The 16,034-nt window shown below is 37.8% G+C and overlaps 1 protein-coding gene across 2 annotated transcripts; it reads right to left on the bottom strand.

Moving 5' to 3' along the window:
- Positions 1-6,614: 6,614 nt before the first annotated feature.
- On the bottom strand, positions 6,615-8,328 carry LOC104722031 (uncharacterized). Of its 2 annotated transcripts, XR_757104.3 has the most exons (4): positions 8,070-8,328; positions 7,695-7,784; positions 7,470-7,598; positions 6,615-6,824 (listed from the first exon to the last, which is right to left on the bottom strand). XR_757104.3 is itself a non-coding variant. In XM_010440137.3 (3 exons), the coding sequence occupies exons 1-3, from the start codon at positions 8,280-8,282 to the stop codon at positions 7,524-7,526; spliced, it is 378 nt and encodes a 125-aa protein (XP_010438439.1). In that variant the 5' UTR covers positions 8,283-8,328; the 3' UTR covers positions 7,279-7,523. The 2 variants fall into 2 exon arrangements, 1 of the variants encoding a protein (XP_010438439.1); XM_010440137.3 differs by lacking the exon at positions 6,615-6,824 and having other exon boundaries at positions 7,279-7,598.
- Between the last annotated feature and the right edge of the window lie 7,706 nt (positions 8,329-16,034).

Here is a 16,034-nt window from a genome sequence, read left to right as displayed (position 1 = left end):
TCATTGGTCGAAATTTTGAGAAAAGAGTAATTTCCTCACAATTATTCGATCCCTCGTCTAGCACCTTCGACATTCTCTCTGGCAATTCTCGACTCATTCAGATCATTTTCTCGACCGTTCGGACACTCCGCTCGGCAACACTCGGCAAACTCTCGAGTTCGGACAGTATGCCTCGGCGATACGTCTCGGGCAACTTCGACTACGCGTCTCGGATGTCTCGACAATTTCTCGAGTACTCGGCAACTTCCTCGGGCTCTCGACAATTTTCTCGGGTACTCGGCAACTTCCTCGAGCTCTCGACAACTTTCTCGAGTACTCGGCAACTTCCTCGAGTCTCGACAATTTTCTCGGGTACTCGGTAACTTCCTCGAGTCTCGACAATTCTCTCGGGTCTTCTCGACAGATTCCCTCGACGAGTTTTCTCGACCTTCTCGGTGTTCTCGACCAATTCTTCCGACTCCCGATCGGTCTTAGGGTCTCGGTCGTGCATCCGGTTACTCCGGTCTTGGCTCGGCCATTCTCCAACTTACGAATATTTTCTCGGGCTTCTCTCGGCCATTCCCCTTTGTTTTCCTTCTTCTTCTTTCTTACGTCTTTTCCGGGCCATTTTCTCGATCTTTTGTTTTAAGATTTCTACTCCTGGTGAGGGTCACTACATATATCCATTCACAGACCATTGCATGCTTCCACCGATCTATCACTCATCAGAGATCCTCTCTTCGTCAAACTCGGGCAGCCAAAATATTCACCATTCATCATGCAATTTACTTGTGGAACTAGGATTTTCCCCAGTGAACCTAGTCTCCATAGTCGAACCAAACAGAGGCCAACGACGTTTCCCGCCGACCTGTCAACCATCGGAGATGCTCCTTGGAGCACAAATCTCTCGGCTTCTTTCGGGCAATCGTCAATTCCATGTATCAGTTTGGCAAACGGTTCTAAAGCTAGGATTCTCCCCAGTGGACCTAGCTAGTAATGGCGCGTCTAACTACGCTGACTGCAGGATGACACCGACCTATCACTCACCGGAGAAATTCCCTGCACAGCAGACCTCTCCATATCTCTCGGGCGGCCACCACTCTCAACATCCCCGGCGGCTCTTCATCCTGAAACTAGGGTTTTCTCTAGTGGACCTAGAATTCAGGATATGCCCATTAAGCCAAAACAGGCCTAAGTTCTTCAATTTCCATCAACCCTGCAATATCAACAAGGTTAAGCCCAATACTTCACTTTCTTTGTGTTTCCTTTGCCGAGTTCTTGCTCTCTCCCGGTATCTGATGGTCGAAGACTTCATTGGAGAAAGGTAACACCAGTTCCGCTTTGGTCTTCACACATCATGTATGGAACCTTGCTGCAGTTGTCTTTAGGTATTTGCGAATTGAATATCATCCTATGCAATTTCATGGTCTATCCGAGACACCATTAAACTTCCTCACCCATCATTCACCATCAGTTTTGCAGCTCTGGTATGATCTATCTCTGCTCGCGGTAAACCAATGTCAAATCATGTGTAGAATTCTTAATCTCCTTTGCAGAGGCACTTTTGTGAGAGAGAACCTACCTAGTTTGTCATGGTGTTCCAACCGCTCTTTAAAAATCCTGATGCTAGCTCCATTGATGAACCCTACTACCCAACAATCATTGAAGTCTCATGGCTTATTAGCTCGGAATTCAACTTGTCGACGGCGTGAGTATGGTTTTAGAGAATTCTTGACCAACATTTCTCCATCGACTTGTTTAGCGAGATACTTCAATCACCATTCGTTCGCTAAGAACACCTTTTCAACGTCATTAAGTCTTTGCTTGACTATGACCAACTTGTCTACCATTGAGCTACTCATGGAAGACCTCTCAACAAACCTTGATCTCACATGTGGCAACCTGCTATCTAGCTTTTGCTTCAAAGCTCTCTTGGACTATTTGTTGATCTATTTTATCTTTCTTTGTTTGGCATTGGGGAGTGCCTCTTTTGTTGTATGGTTTAAACTTTGTATCTTTGAATCATTTTCTTTGTATTTTGTTTAGAAATGAATGAAATCAAGTGTTTGACAAAAAAAAAAAAAACAGATCGAGACTTATATAACTATAAAAACAATGATGGTGAGAATAGCGATTTATGGTACATGTAGATGACGAAATGAAAAGTTTGTGTGATTTAGGAAAGTGCTTAAGGGTAGATAGGAAGAATCTATACTATGAAAGTTGCTCAACTCTCTCTATATGAATGACACGTCAGCAGTGGAGAGAGTGACACCTATCAACCCAAATTAAAAGTACCTAAATTAAAAGCAAATATATTCAAAATTAATTAAAGAGGAATTTGAAATATTTTCTATGTTTTTTATTATTTTTCTTATCACAAATATTTCAATATTTATATAAAAAATCTAGAGAGGCTTAGAACATGTTGATGTATTCTTTAACTAAGTAGATGCATCACCAAAAGATAAAAATGTATCGAAAGTAAAACCAAAGATTTGCTTCGTCCTTTTAGGGTAAACCATGAAGATATGAACATATGGTTTAGACGTTATAATTTTCTCAACAATTTGAAGAGTTGCAGCATTGACTGAGAATTTGTTTAATATTGTAGAAAAATTTATGAAAGTGTGTTTTTAGAGAAATAAAATTTTATATATGAAAAAGATCAGAGTTTTGTTCACTTTTGAATGAAAGATAGTTAAATCAATGATATACTGTTGGTTGAGGAAAATACAAAGAGAAAAGAAAAAGGAAATTAAATTAAATTCTAGAGTTATATGCAAGAAATTGAATAGCTAGCAGGAATAGCGGATACTCATCTAGTACTCATAATTGAGGTTAAATATATGCGGAATGATTTAAAGTAGATCAATATAGTTAGTTTACTCATATGTTGGTCTTATTAGATTGCCATTAAGATAATATATTTTACTTTATATTATATTTTTTTGCAGTCAATAGTTTATCATGTGAATAATTTGATTTGGTATCTAGAATATTCGGAAATACATCAAACCTTACTTTGTATACTTGTGATTGGCTCGAGGAACTTTACCAAGTGACAATATAATAATATGCATAGGATTTCCTATATACATCGTATAATGATGTATAAATGCCATACATACGGCAATTTCACTCTTTCCACAATTTTTGTTTTTTTTCCAGTGTAAGTAAAATTTCTTCATAAAAAAAACTTTTGGTACATAAGTGTGTTCTTTTCTGAGTTTGCAAAATATCAATAACTTAAAACTTATAAACGTGCAGAAAACCAATATACGAGTTTCCACAAATTTACCCTAAACTGTACATTATAAGAAAAATACATTAGAACTTGATATATCAAAGTGAGAGATGAAAAAAAACATTATTTAGAATTTCAAAAAACAAATCTATACTATCAAAGTTGCTCAACTTTTTCCATAGAAATGACACATCAACAGTGAAGAGAGTGCCATCTGTCAACCCAAACTAAAAGCAAATATATTCAAAATTAAAGAGGAATTTGAAACATCTTCCACGTCTTTTATTCTTTTTCATATCACAAACAATTTCAATATTTATATAAAAAATCTAGAGAGCCTTAGAACAAGTTGATGTATTCTTTAAGTAAGTAGATGCACTACCCAAAGATAAAAATGTATTAAAAGTAAAACCAAAGATTTGCTTCGTCCTCTTAGGGTAAACTATGAAGATATGACGATATGGTTTAGGCGTTAGAATTTTCTCAACAATTTGAAGGGTTGTAATAGTGACTGAAATTTGGTTAATATTATAGAAAGATTAATGAAAATGTGTCCTTAGAAAAATAAAATTTTATATATGAAAGGATGAGTTTTGTTCACTATCGAATGAAAGATAGTTAAAATAATGATATAATGTTGGTTGAGAAATACAAAGAGAAAAGAAGAAGGAAATTAAATTAAATTGTAGACTTAAATTCTAAAGTTATATTCTACCAAGAAAAGAAGTTATTTATCTTAATTATAACCATTAAAGAGTTAATCAACCTACACGAAAATCTTTTTGATAAAAGAGAATTTGAGAGTCCAATGGTATTAAATACAAATATATCTAAATACATAAGTTTTAGACAAGAATTGTAGGATGTTTAAATGTTTTATCTACCAATCAAATGTGCAAATGGTATGATTATTTACTTCTTAAAATATTATACTATAGTTTTCATCTACAAAAATCACTTTAGAAGAAGATTTAACTTAAAACAAAATTTAGTATTCTTTGCCTAACACACAAATCAATCTTAGGGGGGGTTATTGGTTTAGGATTTAGAAAGAATTTGAATGATTTTAAAAGTTATGTAAAATATGTTGTTATTCAATCAAGACTTTTTAAAATTCTTTAAAAATTTGGTGTTATTGGTTGTGGATTTGTAAAAAGTTATCTAAAATCTTGATAAATCTAGTGTTATTGGATTAAGAGTCTTATAAAGTCATTAAAAGTTTTATGTTATTCAATTAAAACAAAAGAATCATGGATTGTTAATGAATTCAAATTTTGTGTTATTGGTTTAGGATTTTATAACATTTCCTTCATAACAAAAGTCATGAAAACTCTTTCATCAAATAGAAAGATTTTGAAAGATTTTATGAAATATTTTACAAGATTAGGAAACACAAATCAGCAAGATTTAAAATAACTTCCTAAACAATCTCTTATAGAATCCTTCATTTTTACTTTCTAATTTTCTATGATTTTAAAAATCAGGAAGATTTTTAAAAACACAAAGTCATTAAAACTCTTTCTAAATCCTAAACCAATACCTCCCTCTTAGTTTTGTTTGTTAATATATAATTTTTAATATTTCAAATAAGAAAATATAAAGAAGCAAAGAAGGTATTGCAATAAATATATATATATAGATATTAACAAACCTGCACTACATGTGGATACTCATCCTCTATATAATATTACGAAAGTATACAACTTTTTTTTTTAGACTATATAATAATTATAGGTTATAAAGTTATATTATTATTTGATTCATTAGTTAATTACAAAATAGGTTATATGGGTTATAACCATTACTTATACAATTATTTAGGATATTCTAAAGAATAAAATAAAATCTCCAAAAATATATATTTATAGAAGGCAAAAAAATCTCATAAATTAATTATTCTTAAACGTGATTTCCGATTACGCAACCAAAATAAAATTATAATATCTACAGATTTACAGTTTCTCTTGATTATTTTAGGTGTATTATTAATAATAACAAGGAATCTTGAACACAAACCATAATATCTACAGAAAATTTACCTTAATCATTCTTATTATTATTAATCTATTAATTCTAATTCGGAATAATAATACCACTTAAAAAAATAAAATATCTATACAAATTTAACAATCCCTATAAACAACACCTTTTACATGTCTATCAAGTGTTAGTAATATATGAGTTTAAATATAATGAATTATATGATAAATTGAGTTATGATTTTTATAACGAACAACAATTTAAATGTAAAATGTTAAGATTATATGATAACATTGTTTAAAAATTAATAAAAATTATAAAAATTATTTTAATATACAAAATATATACATAATTTTTGTATAAAATAGCACGAATACTCATCTAGTCTAGTTAATTAAATAGTTAATGATAAACGTTTAGGAAAACAGTATCGTATTAAGGTGGTGACAAAAGATTTATATATCAGTAACAAAAGATTGGCCAACTTTATCCTCATCAATTGGAGGATATAAATATGATTTTGAGCTCTTGGTCAAACTAAGGTTAAAACAAAAAAACAAAAAAGATCTTCACCACTATATGATTATTCTGAACAATGTTATTTGCTTTCTTATCTTACCAAACCATTGCTTACTTCACAATGCACTATGGTGTAGAATAGGTAAGAAATTGTCTCCAAAGTTCAAATTTGATACGCGTTAGGAATTCACATCGACAACTTACAAAAGATATAGATCAATCAAACCTAGCTCGCAGGAAATTATCTGCTAACTTCAAGGACATCATATGCGTAATCGGGCTAATCCGTCCATTGCCAATGAGGAAAATATAGAAACAGATTATGCGGAACTGCATATTTGCCATATTATTTGTACCAACTAGACACACAAGAGTACGCCTAAAAGCTAGCTAATTGCTTTTATCACCCACCCTATAAAGATTATATAAACAATACTTTAAAGAAAGAATGATAAGCAGGAAAAAAAAGAAAAGAATGAATAATTCAAGATACGACACTATCGTCAAACTTTTTATTCAACTAAGCAAAAAGATGTTTTGTTTGAAGCAAAGATTAGATTTTGCACTAACGAACATGATGAGTATATGATCAAGACTGATTCTTTCCACTAAACCAAAATCCTATGGCTCTTCTACTAAATAATACAGCCAAAAGATGCAACCACTGATTGATCGATACATATTTTTTATAATATGTAAAAAGGCTTATCAGGTAGATACATTTACAATGAAGGTGACAAGTGAAGAAAATATGTCGTAGATGCAGGGACCATTTTAGGCTGAGGACCATCAGAATCTCTATTATATACAAAAACAATTTTCTTAACCATTGTTGTCACTCACCACAAATGCCCCAGCTTGTTTCGTCTAATATAGCAATATGTTATCATAGTATGAATGTAGTAATATATTTGTTGAGAAGAGCGAGAAGGGATTCATAAAACCAGAGTGATCGACAAGTAACATAAGAGACCTAAATGATTGAACAACTAGCAGATATTTTATTCCAAAGATAATGAAAGCTTACATGAGCAAACTTGCTTTCAGTTTGACATAGAGAAATAGAATTCTGAGTTGCAAGGTGTTTACATCGCAGCACCTATATTGGGAATGACATTGCACACAACATCATGGTCAGTCATGAAAGTTATGGAAAGAAAAATTAGTGTTGCTTGACAAATCGGAATCTATACTAAAAAGTAGATAAATGCGGAAAGATATAAAAAGCAAACTAGTTGATGAAGGACTGGCAGTTCCGTGAAAGTCATAGAGATGTTTAAATTCAAAATGACACACGTAATAATGTAAAGACTTCTTCTGAGAAAATCTCTAACCTCACAATCAAATTTGCCACAACAATACCTTTCATGATCAAAAGAAAGTTCATCAAACCTTTTTCTTTTCAACACTAGAAGAAAGCAACAACATAATATAAATGGTTATAAAGAAACTGAACAAAGTTAAGTGCCTAGTAGACGTCATAGTATTGGCAACAATCAAAACCAAAAGCTAACAATAACAGTACAGAGAAAGGAAAAAAAAAAAGAAAACTATGGCGACAATTCAAGTAAATTTACTCATGGAGTCATTCAAAAATTAATGGATTAGTCAAAGAAGCAAAATGCGGCTAGCGTAGGAAACTGGCCATTCATATAAAGCAATAAAGTATGAAGAAAAAAACACGGTTCTTGCAGAAGAAAGTAGCTGCTACGTGCCTAGTGAGTAGCACAGACACGAGTACAACCTTACACACGTTTTCTTCTTCTCTTTTTTTTTCGGTTGTCGTGTACGTAATTGATCAACTAAAGGCAGCAAGTAGCTTCTTCTGTATGATTTCCGCACTTAAACGTGGAGATAACCTCGGCAAAATTTCCTGCCATATAGTAGTAATCATTGGATATATGAAATATGTTACAGTTTCTACACAACAAAGAAGGGTTTTGGATTAAGAACTGAACAACACACACACCTCTTTGCCATCAGAGTTCTCTTTAGCCAAAACCGGTATCTCATACTGATAAGCTCGTTCCCAAACGGGATTCGTAGTGATATCCCTTACCTAACAACAATGCAAAAATCACATCAATCTCACAGAGGAGTCACTCCCAAATTTTAAATTATTTTAGAAATCATTGCTTCTGACTCGAAAATGTGTTAATCCGTCGTCAACGAGGCTCTAATACCATTTTCAGAATCACAATGATGATTCCCCATAACCTAACAATTCCCATCAAAATCAAATTCATGTTCATATGTATCCACTTAATCAATCTAGAATCTAGAATTCACCAATAAATCATACTAAATTATGAAAAAAAACTGTGAGATTTTAGGTTAGTGAGACCTGAAGCACAACGTCGTTGAGTGAATCGGAACCGGGGGAAAGAGAGAAGGCAGCGTTAAGCTTCTCTTTAAGACCATCGCAGAGACAACATCCAGGTTTAGAGTATAGAACAAGCCTTCTCGTGTTTGTTGGTGTCGAGGAAGACGATAAACTACAGGCCAAAGGACGACGTCTTGCAGCGAACACCAAAGTCGCTGTTATCGCCGCCGCCATTTGCGTTGTTCCCCATTTTTGTCAGATAATCCGATTTGTTCTTCATATTCTTAACGGACTTTTTGGGCCTTTATTATCGATCAAATGATTCGGCCCATGCTTTTAGTTTTAAGATCCACAAACTCAATTTTTTTTTACTTTACCATCACAAGACATTGATTCAAAACCTTGTTTAAAAATTCGCTAAGTGTTAATCGGGCGCTTGGATAGATCGCATACTAATAAAACCAAAGATTAAGGGAACGTAGCGGTTGCAGTTGTGGTTGCGAGAGTTTGACGGAAACGGATGGTTGCGCTTTTAAGCATTATTAAATGTTTTGAATGACTGGTTTAGCGATTTAAAATTGGTATGTTTGTGGGAGGTTTACTACTGGTTGACCAGCAGGTGTAATAGCGGTTAAAACATAATAAATGTGATATATAATTATATAAATGTTTTAAAACATCAAAAACTTTTTAAAACTTGATTAATAATTAAAAATCATAAAAAATACTACAACAACTATTCAAAAAACATATAAATTTCATATTGAAATGTTTATTACTTTATATATTTGGTCTATCACTAAAAATTGCATCAAGTAATGAGAAAATAAAATGAAAATATATAATATTAATTCTAATAAAAAATATCTAAGAAAACATAAAACTATAATATTATCTTTAAAATTAGAGAAATACCTTATAATAGCACTTTTCTAAGTTTTTCTTCTAACATTAGCACACATGCTTAAATTTTCTAAAACTAGCATTTATATATAAGTTTTTCTTCCAATACAATAAAAATCCACATCAAAAGCATCTTCCTTCACCGGATTTCGATCGAAGATTGGAGTTTAATTAAGCTAAACGGTGCTCCTGTCATCTACGATAGTGAGTGTGGCGGAGGACAGTCTTCTGGCTACAATTACGGCGGATGATTAGAGGAAAGTATCGGCAGTTCTGTTTGACATTTACGGTGTCCTTTGTAATAGTGAGAAGCTTTTTAGACGCGCTGTCGTTGATGTTTTTGCTAAGATGTGAAAAGACCGACCTTTTTTTTTAATAATAAATAATAATTAATAAATATAATAAACTACAACTAGTGGTCCCATATCCACTAGCCACCTAATCACAATCACAACCAACAGCGGAATAACAATACCAATAAATATCCAATAATAACCAATATTATAACATAAACCATATCCAGTAACCAATCATCAGAAAAAAAGAAACCAGCAACCTAGAAATGTTTCTAATGACTCAACTCTAGCAACCTAGGAATGCCAGACAACATCCAATCGAGTTCCTAGAACATCCTCCTCTTCATTGCCTTGATTCCACGATCACACTTTGCCTTTACCTGCACCACAAACACATATTGCAATGCATGAGTATTTTATAAACACTCAGTAAGGCAATCCTCCCATCTACTGGGCTATACACACAAGCAATAGAGTCATCTCTAACCATCAAACAACAGTCAACAAACAACAAACGACAAACCAGGACTCTGCATCGACCGACGCCAACATGCATCGACCGACACCACAAGGGGATGCATCGACCGTCATAGAAGCTGCATCGACCGATGCAAGCTACACTTGCATCGACTGACACCCAGTCTGCATCGACCGACGCATGCTCGATATAACACGAAAACCTTAGAGTTTTACGCGCCGTCCTCGCACTTGCATCGACCGACGCAAGATATGCATCGACCGAAGCAATGCCGAGCATCGTGTTTTCCCTGAAGCTTCTCGCCAGATCTTCGTTCCTACAACCACAAAACTCGATCCCAAGCCACAAGAAAGCTTCCTAACGTCCAAAGTAACGATCTAACAAGTCTAACATCACACAACAAGCAGATGAAAGAGTTCCCTAGCTTAGATAAGGGGAAAAGGGCCATTTCATACCCGTACACACTTCGAAAATGCGAATTGCTACCTGTACAAATAAGGAGGGCCAATTCATACATGTACCCTAAGACATTTTAAATTTCATACCTATACTCACAAAATTGAGCCAATTTCACAGTCCACGTTAACGGAATTAAGTCAACCGTTAGAGATGCTGACTCAGAGTCCACGTGTGTATTGACTGCCATCGAAAATCCAAAAACGACGCCGTTTTGTTTTCTTTGAAAAAAAATTGTGGAATAACCACACACTAGAGGTTCGAACCCACAACCTCTTCCGTATTTAGCATAGGACTTAACCAGTTTATCCCACAACAATTCTTGATAGAAACCAACAAACTTATTAATATAAACCTAAGGTAGCATCCATCGAAATCGAAAAAAATTGTGGAAATCCTCACTGCCGCAGGTCGAACCAGCGGAGTTCGATCTCGTGCAGTCTGTTTTTTGCTGCCTTGGCATCTTCCGCCGCCTCAAAGTAAAGGTCCCCCGCCTTCTTCAGCTTGTCGCGAAGGTCTTCATTAGCAACCCCGAGGTCGAGCACCTCTACCTCAGCCTTCTTCATCCGAGCTCAGATCCGCTCGGCTTTCGCCATGGTGTCAGCATTCTTGGCTTCCAGTCGGGCATATTCCTTTACCTGAGCTTCTAGGTCGACAATCCTTTCTTGAAAGAGATGTACTTCGGAAGACGACGGGGAAGTGAACAGTTGCTCCTCATAGGAAGCCACCGAGGAGTTAAACTCGATCATTAGCTGAAAAAGATAGCTTAGTAAGCGACTGTTTGGCAAAAAATATATATATATATGTACTTACCTCGCCGATTTTATCCGCGAAGCGAAAGAAATTCGCGCGATTGACCTCGGTCATGTCAGCAAATGCCGGAATCCGAACTCCGGGTCGAATGTAGCTCCTCATTAGATCGGCTGGGGATGCAGGGGGGACTGAAAGATTTTTGAGCAAGTCATTTCAGTCATCAACTATCGAACAGTCAAAGGTATAAAACTAAGAGCATCTCAGAAAAAATTTTACCTCGGGCGGAAGGACGTTGTTCCTTCAGAGGGTTTCTTTCAGAGGAGTCTCCGGAGTCTTTAGGCGGTGGGGCCTCCTTAGGTCTCCTCTCCGAGGAGGGACCCCTGTCTTTCGAGCTAGATCTACTTCGCTCATCCCCTAATGGGCCGGTCCGGGCTCGCCCCTTTTCACGAGAAGAGGAGGCGGTCTCAGGCTCCTTCCTCTTCTTTGATGAATCAGTTTGCTGAGAGGAGGCCTCAGCAGAGGTTTTCTTCGGCGCTGGGGGGGGGGGAGCAGCGATCTCTCGTGGCTCATCGCTAGAATCAGCAATGACAATCACGGGAGGAATCAACGGGCCAGCAGGAGCCCTGGTTGATTCTGTACCAAGCTCGGGAGAGCCAGTTGGAGGCGCGGAAGTCCCGCTCACCTCGGGAACGGAGGAGCCGGAGGAATTCTTGTTAGAAATGCGAGCTTTGCCTTCGGCGAGGGCCATCGCCATCTGTTTCTTTGCCTCTTTTTCGGCAGCTCGGCACGCCCTTTCTTCTCTGTAATTCATCTCCGAAACGCTCAAGGGGGTGGAACAGACGAGAGAACGCCTTCCGAGCCTCGCCGTGGACTCTCTGATCCTTTCGCAAGAAAAAGAGTCCCAAGCAATCTGTCCCTGGCTGCAGAACCTCGAGAAGAACTCTGCGAATGTGGGGCAAAGCAATCCGCGCTCGAAGTGATCTGAAAAAGAAACAGTTAAAAGGTGAGACGGAAAGTCAAGCAACACCTAACTTGGACCTAGCAAGGAACTCCATTCTACCGATTTTCGAAGTCCACTTCGATACGTGCGAACTCACGCGGTGGCCGAAAGCGAGCTCATTAACCGGGAAAAAGAAGTAGGACTTCCGCCACTTTTCATCCTTCTCGGGCAGGTCGTCAAAGACCTTTAGCCCGGCAAGCGGGCTTACGTAAAGCGTGCCCTTGGTACGACCAGTCTTCACCGTGTACACCTGGAGGAAGTCGGCCAATGACAGCTGGTAGTTGAACTCCTCCCCCAGAGTTTGAAGGCACAAGACAGTCCGAACAAAGTTGGGGCACATCTGAGGAAGAGCGAAGCCCAGTTCGAACATCATCTTCACGATGAGTTCTGGAAGGGGGAATGACAGACCGCACGCAGAGAAGAAAATCTCGAACGTGCAGCAGTACCCTGGAGGGGGGTTCTCCGGAGACTCATGAGCCTCCGGGAATTTGATCTCGACCTCCGACGGAATCCCGGTGGATCCTCTAATCTCGGCTATGTTCTCCGCAGAAAGAATCGACGGCTGGTGGGGGCCGAAAACTCCCGGAATCAAGGGTTTTGCGGTTTTTCCCGATGAGGATTTCGGCGGAGACATGCTTTTCCGGTAAAAGTAGCAAGAAATAAAGGAAGAGTGAAGGGTTTTCCGGCGAAAGTAAAAAAATTCATAGAGGAAAAGAAAGAAAATCGGAGAACGGAAAACACAAGCACAATTGGGGATTAAGAGTGAAAGAGAGAGAAGTCGAGTTTACCTTTATACACGGAACCAGGGAGCAATGATTACCTGGGGAAGTGAAAGGTCTCGCACCATTTTCTCTCTTATAGTTAACACGCCACCTAGTAGGCCCCGAGGCTTGTTCGGGAAGGCAAATCCCATCATTACCACGATCAAATCGTGGAGATATGGGGAATATTCAGTTTCCCGAAATTGATTGCTTGAAGGTTAAAAGTCCCCCGAACTGTTCAGCTCGGGAGACTTGGGGGGCAACTGTTGTACCCACGATCTGTCATCTCGGGCAATAGGCAAGAGGGCCTAGGCCGGGCTTGTCTAATGGGCCAAGAGCATATTACTGATCGGCCCATCAGGCCCAAAGAAAGGAAGAGAGCGCGGAGATGCTTCGTGCTGGTCAGCTCGCAGCTCGGGCCCGGTCAAAGATTCTCGCATTCAAGAGGATTAATTAGACCGCGCAAATCGCGTCCTATTAATTGTGCATTAATTGGATAATAAATTGGTCGGTATAAATATGTAAAGGGGGTGTCAGTTGTAAAGGATCGAACATTTTTCCAAAAAAGCAATACAAATTCAAATACTCAAAAACTCTCTCAATTCTGTTCGGAACTATTTAAACGGTGATAAGCTCCTCCACATTCAAATCACTTCGGAAGGAGAAGTTCAATCTCAGTTCTCACAGGTACCACTGGTGGTAACCGCTCTAATACCTGTGCTAGCATAGCCGTAAAGTCAACACCAGGGACTCCACCCGCTGGGACTCCCACACCCGGGACCCTATCACCACCGGCCACTGGAGCATCAACATCGCCCCCTCCGGCCACACTCACAGAATCCCCTGGAACACCCTGCGACTCGCCAACACCCTCAACTGTCACATTCTGGTCCTCGATCTCACTAACCTCTGGGACTCTTCCCCTACCACGACCAAGTCTGCGTCCACGACCACGTCCGCGTCCACGACCACGACCAGCAATAGCACCATCTCTAGCCATTTGCACTACCATGAACAGAAGACTAAGCAACCAATTTCTATTATAACATAGAAAACATAAACTCACCGTGGAATCACACAGTTGGCTCGAAGAGGATGTTCTAAGACTCCATGCCACAGACAATTGACTAACTCTCATAATCAATCAAGACATGCAATCCCAAACATCACAACAGAAACCTAGTGAAGCCAAACATAGAACCGTAAGGGCTCTGATACGAAAATGAATGGACTAACTTTTTTTTAATAATAAATAATAATTAATAAATATAATAAACTACAACTAGTGGTGACATACCCACTAGCCACCTAATCACAATCACAACCAACAACGGAATAACAATACCAATAAATATCCAATAATAACCAATATTATAACATAAACCATATCCAATAACCAATCATCAGAAAACAAGAAACCAGCAACCTAGCAATGTTTCTAATGAATCAACTCTAGCAACCTAGCAATACCAGACAACATCCAATCGAGTCCCTAGAACATCCTCCTCTTCATTGCCTTGATTCCATGATCACACTTTGCCTTTACCTGCACCACAAACACATATTGCAATGCATGAGTATTTTATAAACACTCAGTAAGGCAATCCTCCCATCTACTGGGCTATACACACAAGCAATAGAGTCATCTCTAACCATCAAACAACAGTCAACAAGCAACAAACGACAAACCAGGACTCTGCATCGACCGACGCCAACATGCATCGACCAACACCACAAGGGGATGCATCGACCGACACAGAAGCTGCATCGACCGATGCAAGTTACACTTGCATCGACCGACACCCAGTCTGCATCGACCGACGCATGCTCGACATAACACGAAAACCCTAGAATTTTACGCGCCGATGCAATACCGAGCATCGTGTTTTCCCCGAAGCTTCTCACCGGATCTTTGTTCCTACAACCACAAAACTCGATCCCAAGCCACAAGAAAGCTTCCTAACGTCCAAAGTAACGATCTAACAAGTCTAACATCACACAACAAGCAGATTAAAGAGTTCTCTAGCTTAGATAAGCCATGATCCTGCACTTACCTTTGCCAAGACAAATCTGAACCTCAAACAAACAATAGAACGCTCCTAGCAAGCTCCTACAACGTTCTAAGCCTCAGATCTCACCGGGAAACGCCACAAATCTCCCAAAATCACCAAGAACTCTCAAGAACTTTTTCCTCTCTTATGTTTCTCTCAAGAACGACCAAAAATTGGCTAATGAGACAAAAGAGTCGATTACACACGATTTAGGGGTTTCCTAGCCCAAAACGCAGCGTTTAACTTAAGTCAAAACGCACAAACCTGAACCTGCATCGACCGATGCAATCCCCAAACCGGGATTTCGGTTCACGGATGTTACAAGATTGGAGTTGAAGTCATTGTGGATGATTTCATTCCTCTTACGAGAACAGGTAAAAAAGCTTTAGCAAATCAATTTGTGTATCTGTTTTTATGGTAATTTGTGTTTAGATTGATTTTGTTGATTTCTTGGGCTGGGCAATGCAGAGCTGAAGCCATGTTTTTAGGAGGTGTTGCTTCAGTCAAAGGAGTAGAAGGATTTGATACAAATACAACTACAAAGAGATTCTTTGAGATATAACTCGATAATGTGATTTTTATGCTACTTAATTAGAACATTTAGGAGGGGAATTTTCTTTACATTAGAAACTTGTTGATGTTCTTGTGATTGATTGATACTCAAGCTTTGTTGTGTTTTTGATTTGCATAATGTCTTGAGAGGGGAAGAAATGAGGGCAGAGAATTGATGATGAAGATGACGATGAAGTTTGAGTTCAGGTCATGATGGAAGGCCTTCCAAAATTCAAGAATGCCTTCCTAAAAGCTACGAAATTCTTCCAAATTTTTTTTAAAATGTGTGTTTTAAATATCTTTATACGTGTTTTGCTTTATTGTATCACATATTACTCCATTAGTGATGTACAATGATTTGTGCACATATTGGTGCTTTATAATAATGTAGCAAATAGAAATATATAGCATGATGTTTTAGGAAGACCGTCGTAAACGTCAATGACTCCTAATTTAAGACCTTCCTAAATTATAATTAGACTACCTATCTTATGGTTTGCCTTAATGTAACACAATCTAATTTAACATAGTCCCTAAGCATATGTGTTCAAAACATGGTAGGCGTGAATTCACGTTTATGACTGTCATTTCTTGAATATCTTCAATCTAAAAAAATGTGTTTAAAATCTTTTTATTTTTATATTTTGCCTCAATGTATCATAGATTTTCCAATTGATGTGGGGGAAATGATTTGTTTTTGTGCACGTCCTAGATATAGGTTCAAAATTGGTGTTTA

Source organism: Camelina sativa, chromosome 2 (assembly GCF_030686135.1).
Source record: "Camelina sativa cultivar CO46 ecotype springtype chromosome 2, ASM3068613v1".
NCBI lineage: Eukaryota > Viridiplantae > Streptophyta > Magnoliopsida > Brassicales > Brassicaceae > Camelina > Camelina sativa.
This window is presented reverse-complemented; position numbering and strand designations above follow the sequence as displayed.

Excerpts from the sequence above, each read along its gene's own strand:
- LOC104722031 (XM_010440137.3), bottom strand. The coding sequence starts at position 8,282 with ATGGCGGCGGCGATAACAGCGACTTTGGTGTTCGCTGCAAGACGTCGT. Across the intron at positions 7,785-8,069 it reads TCAACGACGTTGTGCTTCAG|GTAAGGGATATCACTACGAA; the intron begins GTCTCACTAACC and ends CATTGTTGTTAG. Across the intron at positions 7,599-7,694 it reads AGAACTCTGATGGCAAAGAG|GAAATTTTGCCGAGGTTATC; the intron begins GTGTGTGTGTTG and ends ACTATATGGCAG.